Source organism: Brassica napus, chromosome A1 (genome assembly GCF_020379485.1).
Source record: "Brassica napus cultivar Da-Ae chromosome A1, Da-Ae, whole genome shotgun sequence".
Taxonomy (NCBI): domain Eukaryota; kingdom Viridiplantae; phylum Streptophyta; class Magnoliopsida; order Brassicales; family Brassicaceae; genus Brassica; species Brassica napus.
The window spans coordinates 9,329,847-9,344,653 of NC_063434.1; the positions used below are offsets into that span (position 1 = coordinate 9,329,847).

General features: G+C 31.6%; 2 protein-coding genes across 2 annotated transcripts; both read right to left on the reverse strand.

Moving 5' to 3' along the window:
• Nucleotides 1-5,802: 5,802 nt before the first annotated feature.
• On the reverse strand, nt 5,803-8,411 carry LOC106444877 (GDP-L-galactose phosphorylase 1). The gene is made up of 7 exons (XM_013886300.3): nt 7,797-8,411; nt 7,610-7,704; nt 7,452-7,511; nt 7,087-7,329; nt 6,814-6,999; nt 6,452-6,700; nt 5,803-6,364 (listed from the first exon to the last, which is right to left on the reverse strand). The coding sequence occupies exons 1-7, from the start codon at nt 7,906-7,908 to the stop codon at nt 6,005-6,007; spliced, it is 1,305 nt and encodes a 434-aa protein (XP_013741754.1). The 5' UTR covers nt 7,909-8,411; the 3' UTR covers nt 5,803-6,004.
• A 3,911-nt stretch (nt 8,412-12,322) lies between these two features.
• LOC106375688 (pyridoxal phosphate homeostasis protein-like) lies at nt 12,323-14,126 on the reverse strand. Its single transcript, XM_013815667.3, has 7 exons — nt 13,802-14,126; nt 13,653-13,719; nt 13,489-13,535; nt 13,198-13,285; nt 12,958-13,091; nt 12,713-12,811; nt 12,323-12,551 (listed from the first exon to the last, which is right to left on the reverse strand). The coding sequence occupies exons 1-7, from the start codon at nt 14,021-14,023 to the stop codon at nt 12,474-12,476; spliced, it is 735 nt and encodes a 244-aa protein (XP_013671121.2). The 5' UTR covers nt 14,024-14,126; the 3' UTR covers nt 12,323-12,473.
• Nucleotides 14,127-14,807: the final 681 nt, after the last annotated feature.

A 14,807-nucleotide genomic window follows, 5' to 3' on the forward strand; every position in this document is an offset into this window, starting at 1 on the left:
CTTTTACTTGTCAAATGATAAAAGCAATTAATAGTGATGATGAAACGACTCATGTTTTTTAGAACGGGGAGCCATATGTATCTCCATTCAGCTTAATAATGTCCACTTAGCAGACAAATCTTGTTAAAGTTTTCAGTATTAGTCAATTGAAATGGAGGACCTGGTTTTACCTTGTTGTTAGCAGCATGTGGTGTTCATATGGTTTCATGTTCTTAAATTCTTGTTCTTACAATGTATTGAAATGATCAGTACAATATGTTTTAGTCCAGAAACTAATGTCTTCCTCTACACTTTAGGTCGCTTGGCCAGTATCATTTTTATTAAGCTATTGTATTTTGCACTTCTAAGTATAAAAAGCTCAACTTCCATGACTGCATAATCTAGTTATGGTATCATAGTAGATGCAACAGACAATCCTCCAAGCCGTAATATGATCAGCGATAGCTGTGTCTTGTAAGGAAAGTTGAAGCAGCATCTGACTCTCATTATGTGCATTTGTAATCTAGATGAACCCTGCGTACTGCAATTAGAATTACGTCCTCGCAACTAGTACTGATGATGTGGTATTGTGTTTTATGTGCAGACTTCTATTTCTCACGTCCCCACCTGCAGCAGCATGCCTCTATTGTTGGTCATTTTCTGTCATAAACTTGGTAACAGAAGTATTTTACTGGATTTCATTGAACTTTTAAATATATGATCGATTTTTACGATGGATTCTAATGTAATTCTTGTAATTCAAATCAATTGTTTTTAGAGATATGTTAGTTGTGGAATGTGAAAAAAAAAATGTCAGCTAACGAAGCGTAACCTGACAAGGTAGGAACAGTGGAATATTTCCTTCACGTTCAACCCTTTAAATAAAAATAGGAGGTCAAACATTTTTCGAGTGCCTCAACTCTTGCAGCTTCATTCAATGGCTGCTTAGCAAAATTATGCATGTTATAACAATATCACAGTCTAAAGTACTGTCTGCGTACTCATGTACTCGACTCTCTCCTCATCAACCACCAGTTTTCATATTCCAAGAACTTCTTGAATAAAGCTGAGAATACAAAGCACAAAGGGGTGAAGTAATAAGAGGCTGTGTATGGTGCACCTTCTTCTTCTTTGGAGGTAAGCTCAAGCTAATGGCTATCTCAAACAAAGAACTAATCACATCAAATTCTCCCAACCAACATCTTTGTTATACTGAACATAGTTTAGGCTGTTTAGCGCTTGACCCAAGTTTTTTCTGCTGCTTCATGTTCTTGTTAGGCATGGCCTTCCTGCTGAGCATTCTCTCATCATATTGCAGAGATTATCCAATTGTATCATCACTTGATGCTGTCCAAGCGAGATGGTCAATATCTGGTTGCGCCATAAAGAGAAACTAAGCGTTTCAAAGCAATGTAATAAAATCCAGACTTCATAAACGAGAAGATGTGAGGTGACTTACCTCTTCCAATAACTTATAAACAATAACTTATCGTACTGGTTTGGTTTAAACTAATAAATATCTATAAGAAAATTATACCCACTCAACTATAAAAGTTGTACTCTTCAAATTCTTGGAAGTAACATCCATCTTGAAAAGCAATATTTTTCCCATTAGATCGTTCAGAGTATTTGGCAATACTGAGTCACCATCCTCAGATTTTTAATAATAATCAGAATCTATGTTGAATTTTGTTATCAGTATATATATATATATATATATATATATATATATATATATATATATATATTAACAAAGACAATAACACAATCATTATACCTCAGCCACTTCTTCAGCTAATTCATCTGCTGTCTTATGAAGAAAAGGATAAGCTATATTGTCAAAAATAAGAAACCTAGTTTCTTCAGTGGAATCATCAGTAACCAATAGAAAATAAAATATAAAGTAAATAATATAATTATAAAATTAAACTTAAAATGAAGATGAGTTACTTGGCTAGAACTTCGATTACATTCCAATTACATAGTAGACAATCAAACATGACTGGGCCCTTTTCATCACGAGGGTTTTCTTCAATTGGATGAACCGTCTTTTCGCAAACAGCACACACGACATAATACCATCTTGGATTAGTTTCCACCTACTTAACAGTTGCAGTGGTGACATACTTTCCAATCTGTAAACAAATATATATACACACACATTTCAGCTACAAAGTCTAAAGTCAAGGTAAAAAAAAAAATTCCTCTTCAATAAAAAAATTATATTTTAGAAACATAGCATATTGTTTAACATTTAAGTACTGTACCGCATTAGTTCTTAACAAACATTTAACAAACAGAGGACGGCTTGAACTCCGGCTTCAAATCCACAAACGAAAATCCCTAGCACTGACCGCATATTGCAGGAGGAAGAGCTCCAAGTTTGAGGAACAAGAGCTTTTGGTATGTTTTCTCATTATCTAGTTTTTGACTTCGAGAAGGAGAATTTACTCGCTTTTCAGAATTTGGCTTTAAAGAAAACACATTTAAAGAAAGTCAACAATCCAGACAAGAAGTGTAAGATTTTGTTTAGGGCTATTTTACTTATAAAAGTACATCATACTCCATTAAAACTAGATTCCAATAAAATCTCATGGAAATTGAATAACAGGTAATTTGGAATCTTTTCCAGTAACCATAGATTTCACTTAAGATGTGAATTCCTTTAATTTCCATTGAATTGACTAGTTCAATAACACCCCTCTAGTGTTGTTTTTGTTTTAAAAAAAAGATACATTGAATTCCACTAAAATTCACCAAGTACCTGAATCCAATAACACTGGATTTAGCTCTAAATTTAAATTACATTCAGTTTCTATTAAAGTACCTTGGAATCTAATGGATTGATGAATCCACTATGATGCACTTAAAGATTTTGGGTGTGATTGGTAGTAGCTGTGAGTGCTCTCTACAGCCTAATTTCTTTCTAGAACACTAAATCTATACCAATCTTGATTTTTTTTTTAAAGCTCACAGCTATTTTATAAAATCCACAGCACTTCTTTGAATTTATGTCTTTACAATTTCTCTGCAGAGACAAAAACCTACAGCCCAAATTTAAAGACTTTTAAAAATTATAAATCTAAAACCAAAGCAATAAAAACTACAGCAATATTTCTACAGTCAAAAAATGAAATCACAACACTTACCAATTTGTAATTCAGTGTCATGTATTTCTGCTGTGAAATTTTTGAGGCAGTTAAGATCTTGAATTTTTCTTCTATTAATGCGACAAAGGCTTTTTCATATCGTCATCAATTTATTAACGTTATCTCTTCGTATTATGATCTGCAAAACCTTTCACAAAATAAGTCCTTTTGTGCATGTCTTTGGATTAAAACAAATCAAACTAATGGCTAACACAACTGAATCAAACTGGGACTTGGGCCTCCCTGTATATCAAATTGAGCTTTCTTGCGGAGCAAGGAATAAGTTGTGCATTAACTCTTTTTTTCTTGAACAAAGTTGTACATTAACTCTATTTTTTACAACTGATGCCAAATAAAACAACAGAGGAAGAAGCCATATACAACCGTCCACGAGACCACGACTACAAAATATTCGAATTTATTAAATAACTAGGATAAGACCCGCGCCTTGCGCGGGATTAAGTTATTATTTTTATTATATTTTGGAGAATGAAACAATAGTTTGGCTTCATTTGGATTACGGGTGTTCAATCCGGATATCGGGTTGGTTTCGGTTCGGTTCGGTTTTTTCGGTATTTGGTTAGTAAAATATAACTAATATTCTAAATCCATATTTACTTTGACTTTAGTCTTTCACATACTTTTGAAAGATTTCAACTGGACGACTAAATTGATCAGCCAATCTTGTTGCTTTAAATCATTAGTGTTTATATATATATATATATATTATTTAGTTTGAATATTTATTAAATAAAAATTCATAAATCATTTGTAACTTATTATAACAAAAAAATAATCTATTGATCACAAAATTTTCAGAGTGGGAATATTCAAATTTCTAATAATATATAGACGTTTTGAAAAATTCAAATATAACATATAAGAAAAAATATAAATGTTTTTATTATATATTTAATGTGATTTTTAATATCTTTCAATAATATAAAATTAAAAAAAAAGAACTAAGATACCAAAATTGTTATCAAATATTTATTATTCATAATAATTAATTTTCATATATACGTTAATCATATTAGGTAATTTCGTAGCTTTTAATTAAGGAAAGTGCAAAAAAAATTTGGTAGATTATTTATCAATTCGATAGTTAGTTTAATAAAAAATATAATGTAAGTCAAGATGGACCAACCTATTTTTCTAAGAATAGTATGTTTTATATAGTCATTTATTAAATGAGAATTTATAATCATACAGTTCTATGATCATTCATATCATTTTATAACTGAATATTTAAATCATCGATAACAAAATTTTCAATGTGAAATCTTTAATAAGTTTATAATTTATAAATGTTTTTGAAAATTCATTGAAAGTTTTAATATTAAAATATTTATGTAATCTTATGGTATATAGTATAATATATATATATATATATGTTTTATTATTAAATGATATTTTTTACTCATATGGTTTTAAAATAATGTGTATCTTCTTATAATATTAAATAAAAGTTCATATTAATACAATTTTATGATCATTTGTAACTTATTATGACAAAAAAAATAATCTATTGATCACAAAATTTTCAGAGTGGGGATCTTCAAATTTCTAATAATTTATAGACGTTTTGAAAAATTCAAAATATAACATATAAGAAAAATTAAAAATGTTTTTATTATATATTTAATGTGATTTTTAAATATATTTTAATAATATAAAATTAAAAAAAGAACTAAGATACAAAAATTGTTATCAAATATTTATTATTCATTATAATTAATTTTCACATATACGTTAATCATATTAGGTAATTTCGTAGCTTTTATTTAAGGAAAGTGCAAAACATTTTTTGGTACGTTATTTATCAATTCGATAGTTAGTTTAATAAAAAGTGTAATATAAGTTAAGATGGACCAACCTATTTTTCTAGAAATAGTATATTTTGTATAGTTATTTATTAAATAAGAATTTATAATCATATGGTTCTATGATCGTTCATATCGTTTTATAACAAAATATTTAAATCATCGATAACAAAATTTTCAATCTGAAATCTTTAATAAGTTTATAATTTATAAATGTTCTTGAAAATTCATTGAAAGTTTTAATATTAAAATATTTATGTAATCTTATGGTATATAGTGTTTAATATATATATATATATATTTATTATTAAATGATATTTTTTTACTCATATGGTTTTAAAATCATGTGTATCTTCTTATAATAAAAATGTTAAACCATTGATCATTAATTTTTAACATAATAATTTTAATAGTTTTAGTCATTTATTGTCGTTTTTAAAAATTTAAAATATAACATATACGAAAAAATCTAAATTTTATTTTTATAGCTAATTTGATTGTTTAATTTATTTTAATAATATAAAATTAAACAAAAAATGATGAAGGAGATATACATTGTTATCAAATCTTTATTATTAAACTCATTAATTGTCATATATATATTAGTCATTTATGGTAATTCCGTAGGTTTTATTTAAGGAAAGAAAATATCATATCATATCATTATATCATATAGTTTGACCAATTTATGTATCTAACAACATATACAAATCGAATGTGGACCTACTTATTTTTCAATTGAATGTAATTGACTACCTAATTGAGTGCCACCTATGCATTGGGGCCTCTTTTAATTAATACAAAATTGAGGTTACATCTTTTCAAATGTTCCTCAATTAATATATAAGGGATAATCACCAGCAAGGAGAACATATGCATCATCCAAAACATAAACTTACAACCAGAAAAGGAGCAAGCAAGTCTAGGGCACAACACCCATAACCATCATAAGAAAACACCAACAAGTTTCAAATGCAACTGCCAAGAGAGTTTGCTTATTTATGCATATTATACAAGACTAATTATACATAAAAACCACACTGCCACCGTTGTTCACTGAAGAACAAGGCACTCAGAGGCAGTCCCGTTGGTGATAGGACCTCCATGGGTTCGGTTGCTTTTCTGGTTAACACTGCCACTAGGGTTGTCCTGTTCAACTACGGTTCCTTCAAGCTCCTCCTCTTGGTAACTACAACCTATGGCTTCAAAGATGAGAGCATTAACCTCCTTGAACCTTTCCTCTGACAAAGAAGCTTCTGCTAGCAGCCTCCATGCGTTCTCCTCCGAAGCTCCTTCGTAATCCTCTTTCCTCTTGAGCACCATGTGACCACTTATCTCCCACACAGCTGGGTTCACTTGCGTCTCCAACACCTCCGGGCTTACTTCACCTAGAGCCTGCTTCTCTGCGTAACACTGCAATTTACACATTCAAAATGTTATTTTCATTCGATGGATTCAAAACCCAAGTGTGATCCAACTGTTTGCAAGTTAAAGTGATACCTGTGGCATCAAGAAGATCTGCCTTCCACAATCAGCGATGAGAATGTTGAAAGGAATGTTGTTGTTCTGGAGACAAACGCAAGCATCTGATACAGTATCAGATAGGTCTTGCATAGAGCTTCCACCTTCAAAGAGAAGACTTCTCACAGGGTAACTCAGAAGCTCTGAGATTTTCACACCACTAGCAGTAGTAACCATCTTCTTGGAAGGAGCTTTCTCTAATGGGAAAGGCATGGCCAAGTAATATGCCTGTTTCCAAGATAATCACCACCAAACCAATCAGACAAAACTCATCTGAGAAAACTTGGCGCAAAACATAAACTAAAGAACCAAACTCCAATGGGAAAAGCATGACCATATACCTGAAAGTGAAGATGGTTGATAGTGGCAAAAGCACCCAAGCTGTTGTAACCGAGTCTGAAGTAAGGATTAGCAGCTTCGGCAGCCATGTGAAGTGCAAGCAAAAGGCTTTTGTGATCGATCCTTTGAGGCAAGCAGTCAAGAACACGAGGAATCAGCAGCACGTGACCATACTCGATTGGACTAACCTGTTAAAAAGGCAATAAAGAATTAATCTTTAGATTCATAACAAGTACTATCGAAAAAATAAATCAGTCTCTGCACAGATTCTTTACATTGATGGCAACAACACTGGGAGAATTCTCAGCGTCAAGAGGCATGCACGGGAAAAACTGAACTTCGCCATCTTCACCAGCTTCAAACTGGAAGAGCAGCTCTTCTTGGCCAACTTTAGTGAAGTTGAACTTGTTGCCATCAAAAGACTGCAAAACCTTATCTACACGGAACTCGGTTGGCCTCTTCTTCAGGTGACGACCCTCGTTTAGCTGAGCAACGAAACCATACTTCCCCGGGATCACCTAAAACAACCAGAGAGACAATCTTAAGAACAATGCGAAACACATCTTGGATTCCATAGAAACAAACAAACATCACAACATTGCCTTCAGATATCAACTCTAAAGTTAAGAAAGACATTTACTTTGGTCTCGCAGGCAGTGACATCGTAGCGAAAGAGTCCTCTTTGGAACCTATCCTCCCACTGAAACAAGAAGAAGTGATATTATAATGATTAGCCTCACTCAAACCACATAAATCTACAAACCAAACACCAAGGGACTCATGTTGTTTATGCTCTACCTCTCCGAGGACGAGGGACTCAAGAAAAGCCACCGGCTTCTCTCCGGCGCCAGATTTATCCAGCTTCTTGCATGCGTACAACGGAAGCCTTGCCCCTGAACAAACCCATCAATAGAAATCGTCAAAAAAGATGAATTAAAAACAGGAAACTTTTACCAAAAAGCAACAATTTAGCTTCAAAGCATACCGTTAATACAACAAGCACCGAGGCAGTTCCGTCCACAGCCGACGGATTCATCAGCAGACTCATCCTTCTGGTAATTAGACACAACAGTCGGAACCCTCTTGATTTTCAACATTCTCAGACAGACAGAAAGACTTCCCCCACACGAAACAGCAAAAAAGGAAATAAACAAAAGTCTTATAGAAACCCTAAACCCTAAAACCTAATGGAAAAGGAAAGAGATGATTTTGGAACCGCCTCCGGCTAAAAAGAGGAGATCAGAAGGGCTGCCGCCTTCAGACGGCAGAGCTCCACGTCCTCCGTGCGGCAAAGGATTAGTCTCGATTAAACAACCCTTGCGTACAAGATGGACATGAAAGCTAACACCCCGTGATGTCCCGTGTATAGCCGTGATTGCCGAAGATCAAACGCCAGAGAGAAGATAGACAGGAGAACGAACCCGACCCTCAAAACAGCTGAATCTACGGAATGTAAAACTCGAAAAGGAGAGATCTTTCGATGTGGGTTTTCGATCTTAGAGAGATCAGCTTCTTTTTTTTCGGGGTATTTTGCTGATAGTATGATTCGGGGAGATTGAATGGCTTTAAATAGATAAGGAGATGAGTGAACGGCCATAGACGAGAGACGTCACAAATTTATTTATTTATTTATTTATTTATATGAACTTTTTGTGTGGTTGTGATCCGGACGTCACGTGTCTTATTAGGTCTTTTCTTGGTGAGTTTCCTTTTTTTTTTAACTCAATTTATATAATTCTCTTTCCAAATATTTTGTCAAATTGTATAAAAAAATAGCTGGAAAATATTATACATTTAGTTGACGAAAAAAATAGGTGATACATATATGATAATTTTTAATATATATTACTATATATTAAAACATTAAAATTAGTAATATAAAACAAAAGAATATAAAATTATAAATTAACTAATTTGTTGTAGTTAAACTTGAAACTAGTTTAATGTAAAAACATAAAAATCCTTCATTAACTACATAATCCAATTTTTACAGCAAAAATTTAATTAAGTCGGCTAAAAGTACCATATTAATAAGTATGTTTTATTATCAGTCGTAGGCACAGACGTTGAAGTCCGGATCGACTATTTCAAATTTTCGGTTTTTTTATTCACACTACTAGATCTCATTCTAATATTTTATTAATATGGATCGGGTTCAGAAAATAACACTTCGGACTCAGTTCAAATTTGTATTGTATCCTAAAACCCATAAAGTAATCATATAGTGTTCGGATTCTGATATATTGGTTTGGTTCGGATATATCCAAAGTAAAAAAATAAATTAAAACAAAACATAAATAAAAGTACTTAAATTGAATAGAAATTAATCCAACACAAATTGTATTGATAAAATAACAATAAAATATTAAATCAAACATGAAAACAAATATCATTTGTAAATATACATTACCTTATAGAAAGAGTAGACTTGTTATTTCAACGAACAAATTAATGAAGTAATTATTTATAACTAATTGAGTATTTAAGATATTTATCTAAATTTTTAATATTTATTTTGTATATCATATCAAGATAAACATTAAATTGATTAGTTAAAATACTTATATTTATTTTAATTTTTGTAGTGACTATTAATTTCAGATTTTTTTGGTTATCCATTCGGGTTTGGTTAATAAAAATTTGGGTTCCAATATGTTTCATACCATCCTATAAGATTTTGCAAATAATTTTTCACATCGGATCAGGTTTTCTGGTTCTAGATTTTGTGCCTAACAAGTTGAATTGATAATCTATCTTATTAAAACTCAAGTACAAAATTGGAGTGTTTGGAGACTTGAATAGGACTTTTAAAAATTTGGAGTGTTTGGAAACATGGATTGCAGTCTTTTAAAAAAAATATTTTTGTTTGAAAACAAGGATAGTAGTATTAAGAAAAAAAGTAATGGCTTATGTTTTTTTTAAAAATTGAAAGTTATCTATGCAACTTTTAAAATATACCAAAATGGGTCAATCTAATTCCCTAAAAAAAAATTTTCTAAACTAACCATAAAACAAAATTTAAACTTTATATACATATTTCAAATCAAAATAATAATTCAAATTTGATTTATATCAAAAATTGATTCAAAAATATACATATATTCAAAAATGAATTTTTACTAAACTATTTTTCAATAACCATTATAAAAAAATATTGTCAATATATATAAGAAAAATATAATACAAAGCCCAATTTGAAATACCAACTCAAATTATGGTTTTCATATTTCATATTAAGTTTTAAAAATATAATATATGTAATTATTTATATGATGGTATGTATAAAATACTATTAATTATATGATTACTTATATGATGGTACATATAAAATACGATTAATTATATGATGATAAAACACGATATATAATAATGACTAGAGATGGGCTTTTGGATACCCATACGGGTTTAGTTCTGATCGGTTTGTATTTTGAGTTTTCGAGGTCAAAGATTTCAGCCTTATTAGAATGTTTCTAAATTTTGGTTTGAGTTCGATTTGGATCTTTGCGGGTTTGGTTTGGGTTTGGATAACTAATTTAAATTATTTTTAAAGTCTTAAATCACTATATATTTTAAATTTCTAAAAATGTATAAATAAAATAATATATTACGTATAAATTTGAATAACATATGTCATAATACTTAAACTTAACATATCAATTGGCTTGATTTAAAATTTTGGATACGAAATCAATAATTATTTTAAGTATTTTTGGTGATTTGAGTATACTTTAACTATTTCAGATATTTACTTTTGACTATCTATATATATTTTCAAGTATTTAAACCAATTTAAAAGTATCATTTTTGATGTTTTATATACGTTAAATCTAAAAATAATTAATATATATAAGTATATAAATCTATTTTTAGATAAATTCGGATACCTAAATACTTCGGTTCGGATCAGATTCGGTTCTCTAAATAACAAAATTTTGAATAATTAGAATATTTAATCAATTTATGTTTGGGTTTGGTACTATATCTTTGGATCGGTATCGGTTATGTTCTTCGGATTCATTTTTCCAAATCCTAATAATTACATGAAAAACAAATATCAACATATTTTTTAAAATATACACCCGCGCGCCTGCGCGGGTCAAAATCTAGTATATTCTTATAACTGTAGATATTCCAAATTTCTTAAAGTCCTGAAAACTAATCATACGAATCCTTACATTTAAGTATGCAACCAGGGCCGGGCCTGAAAAATATTGGCCCACAAGCAAAAAATATTTTTGGCCCTTTTGTTTCTAAAAACCAACAAAAATATTTAAAAGATGCAGGTGGGGACGTTTGAACCCTGGTTCATTTCCACTGTTAGAAGAATGTTTCCAGTAGAGCTATATGCTCTTTATGATTTTTATTGGCCCTAAAACAATCTATATTTTCGTCAGGTCCCAAACACATGCTTGATGGGCTTCTATCCTGGTCCGGCCATGTATGCAACTAATCCATCAAAATGGTATGACTAGGTGGGCAAGGTGAATAGAACCAGAACGAAAACTCATGTTAGAGCTTTTTTACCATTAGGCTGACACAACTCGGCTGACTTAACAATGTTTGATCTACAATTAATCTTACAACGCGGAAACATGATTTATTCGAATCAAGGAACTCTGACAAATATCTTCAAAAGAAGAACTCTGACAAATAAAGATCACATATATGAAAATTTAACAACTTGACTATACATTTCCTAACCGTTAAAAGAAATGTTTATTTTATTTTTTTTGCTAAAAATACTTATAGAACATTATTTATTTTTTGTTTGAACATATAAAGATGCTGTTATGTTATGTTGTCTTTATAGATAAAATTACATTTAGATTTTATATGGTCATGCTTTTTTCGTCGGACGTTGTGTGGTCGTAGCAGCTACTGCAAGGCTCAGTATGGGGTATGCGAGGACTGAGGACCATCTTTTGGTCGATATTTTGCGAACCATATCTTTTTGGAAGTTTTCGTTTACGTCATACAAAGTTACAAAATGAACAATAAAAGATGGGAAAAACATAAATGAAGATTCGGTATCTAAGGGAAGGAAATAGCTCTTGAACCACATAATTTGGCACGTGGTCCATTACTTGTTTGACAATCTCTACCATTTGGTACGCCCACCTCCTTACTTTACCATTACCCAAATCGCTTCAGTGCAGGATCTAGATAATCATATCCATATGTGTACAAACAGCAACACGTTACTATAAAGTAATAATAGTCTCAGTTACGCAAATAAACTTGATTACACATCCTGAGAATTAAGCTTCCAGGGATTAGGTTTGCTTTTCTTCATTGGTTTACTAACAGTTATTAGTGCAGAGTAAAATTAGAAACCGTGGCGAAACTAGAAAACAGATAAACATTTGAGAATAGCAGGAAGAAAAAACTAAGGTTAGTTAGTGATTAGTGATGACAAAACAAACTAATATAGCATTCGAATGAAAATAGGTTCAATTGAAGGTTATACAAACTTATGCATCAGTTAGTTAGTAATGACAAAAAACTAGTAAATCATTCACGAAACTTGGTTCAATATGTTGATTTGGTTGATAACAATGTGTTAATTTCTATAAAGTAACTTGTGAATACACATTATTTTAACCACAAAACGAATAAATTATACATAATCTTACAAGTACAATCGTTTTGAACAATGTAGTAACTAAGTTGATTTTTTGGGGTAATCTCTTGGTCCGAAAATAGTGGAACCAACCCTCACGTTGGTGCTTCCCATCTCAATCTGCAGTTCCATGAGTTAAAAAACAAAAACAGTCAAAGATCATCTTCCACATTTATAGTTACTTGGAAGATCAAGAAAGTAAAAAGAAGACATTCAAAATGATTCTACGTCAGCTTGGCTGCATCTCTGGGTGGGTTTTATAAGAGAGACAAAGATATTACCGCTTGTTCGAAGTCACCAGACATGCCCATAGACAGTTCAAATTGATACTCAGACATTCCAAGTGCCTTGCAGACCTCAGCTCGACAGTTTGTAAGTGTCTGGTCCAGATTATAGGGAGAACAGCAAAGAACTTTGGTAAGCAAAATAATCGAGAAAGCCGAGAAGTTTGTATGTTGTGGTAGTTGAACAAGAGCCTTATCTGAAACTGAAAGAAGCATTCAACAGAGTAGATGAAGTAACATACCCTGAAGTTCTCTGGAGTAGAAGTATAGTCAGGCATCCCAATAGTCATTAAACCAGAGAACACCAGATTTGGGCAGTGCATATTCACATGTCTTGCTAGCTCCACAACACTAGAAGGCTCTACCCCAGATTTAGCTGCATCGATTTTCAGGAACAAAGAGTTAGCCACTGTATGAAGCTGGAGAAAAGAAATCAACTTTACAGGAATGAAAGCTCGGTGGGTAATAAAAAAAATACTCACAAGCTTCTCCGCTAGTGTTGACTTGGACCAAAACCTTAAGTGGGTGTCTCCCAAGACTTGAAACAGCTCGATCAAGATGATTTGCTACCTGTGACAATTTGCACCAGAATAACACCCAACGAAAAAACATCTTTAGTGAACCGAACTGGTGCATCTTATAAGCCACATTTGTCAACGTTCCAACCAAAGTAGTTGCAGGAACTAACTCACAGAACACCTAGCAAAACTCGAGTAACTTGAAGAATCTAATCATACAATACAAGAGAGAGTTATCAGGGGATGTAAGATCACCTTTTCTCCATCGACACCATGAACCATTGCCAAGTTTGGGACTCCAGCTGCAAACAGTTGATTAAAAGACTCTCACTTTCACTTAACTCCTGAATAAATGGGGACTCGAATTACAAAAACTTGGAGCTTTATTATTCAAGATGGGGAAATTTAAAGTCACACACCTAGTAAAGTTTTGGCCTTGTTGCTCTGTAGATGTCCCACGAAATGCCACTCTATATCTTCCGGAAGCTGAACAATCAAAGTGAAACGAGAACAATCTCTATTAGATTCAACAAAAAATGAGAAATCTTCGATGATTAGAGGGAGGAACCTGTGGAGCTTTGTCGATGAATTCTTGAACGTAATTCTCGCCGAAGCAGCGGTGGCCGGCGTCGTAGATTTGGCGGATAAGTGAGACTGGTTTAGTCTTGGAGACGGCGACGACTCTTACCCGCTCCGGATCTCTTCCTACGCGCTCCGCCGCCGTACGAGCCCTGAGAATGACAGAGCGCAGCGCGGTTGCGGCGGTTGCTTCCACTGCAGGAGCTGCCATCGCCAATCGCTAGGGGTGTTTTCGGGAATAACCGAATGTTTGACCGGTCACACTTATTTCTCACGTAATTTTATGGGAAAATCAATTCATAACCACATGACATTTTGAATAATTGTTTTATTTGTATTGGTATTTGAATGGTTTCTAATGTTTTTAGGTGGCTTCGTATGTAACATGCGTTACCTTATTTATTCAATATGGTTCTTTGTGTTAACTTTCACAAACTTTGAAATAATATTCTTGCTATCTATACTATTATTTGCAAAGTAAATTTTAACAACGGAGCTCTCACATTGAAAGTTAGAGCAATATACTACCTTTAATGAATTTTATATATAATTTATTATATAATCAAAAACGAATTTCTATTAATAATATTATTATCTTTAAAAAATAATTCTTATACATTTTGTTTTTATCTTAAAATATATTTATCAATTATAAATTTAAAAGTAAGATATAAAACAATTTATAATAAATTAAGTGGTTAAAGTCAATGTTACCCTTAATAAATTTTATATATAATTAATTACATGATTAAAAACGAAATTTTATTTATAATATTTTGTTTTTAACTTAAAACATATTTTTCAATTATAAATTTAAAAGTAAGATATAAAAAAATTTATAATAAATTAAATAGTTAAAGTCAATGTTACCCTTAATGAATTTTATATACAGTTAATTAGATAATTAAAAACGAAATTTTATTTATAATATTATATATTTTTTAAAGAAGATAATTCTTATATATTGTGTTGTTATCTTAAATTTTTACAATTTA

What these genes read in the sequence shown, in the direction of transcription:
- LOC106444877 (XM_013886300.3), bottom strand. Translation starts at nt 7,908, where the DNA reads ATGTTGAAAATCAAGAGGGTTCCGACTGTTGTGTCTAATTACCAGAAG. An exon ending in TCACTGCCTGCGAGACCAAA is followed by an intron (nt 7,330 to 7,451) that starts GTAAATGTCTTT and finishes TGGTTGTTTTAG; the next exon opens with GTGATCCCGGGGAAGTATGG. An exon ending in CCAGTGTTGTTGCCATCAAT is followed by an intron (nt 7,000 to 7,086) that starts GTAAAGAATCTG and finishes CCTTTTTAACAG; the next exon opens with GTTAGTCCAATCGAGTATGG.
- LOC106375688 (XM_013815667.3), bottom strand. Translation starts at nt 14,023, where the DNA reads ATGGCAGCTCCTGCAGTGGAAGCAACCGCCGCAACCGCGCTGCGCTCT. An exon ending in CAAGGCCAAAACTTTACTAG is followed by an intron (nt 13,536 to 13,652) that starts GTGTGTGACTTT and finishes AACTGTTTGCAG; the next exon opens with CTGGAGTCCCAAACTTGGCA. An exon ending in CTACTCCAGAGAACTTCAGG is followed by an intron (nt 12,812 to 12,957) that starts GTATGTTACTTC and finishes AATCTGGACCAG; the next exon opens with ACACTTACAAACTGTCGAGC.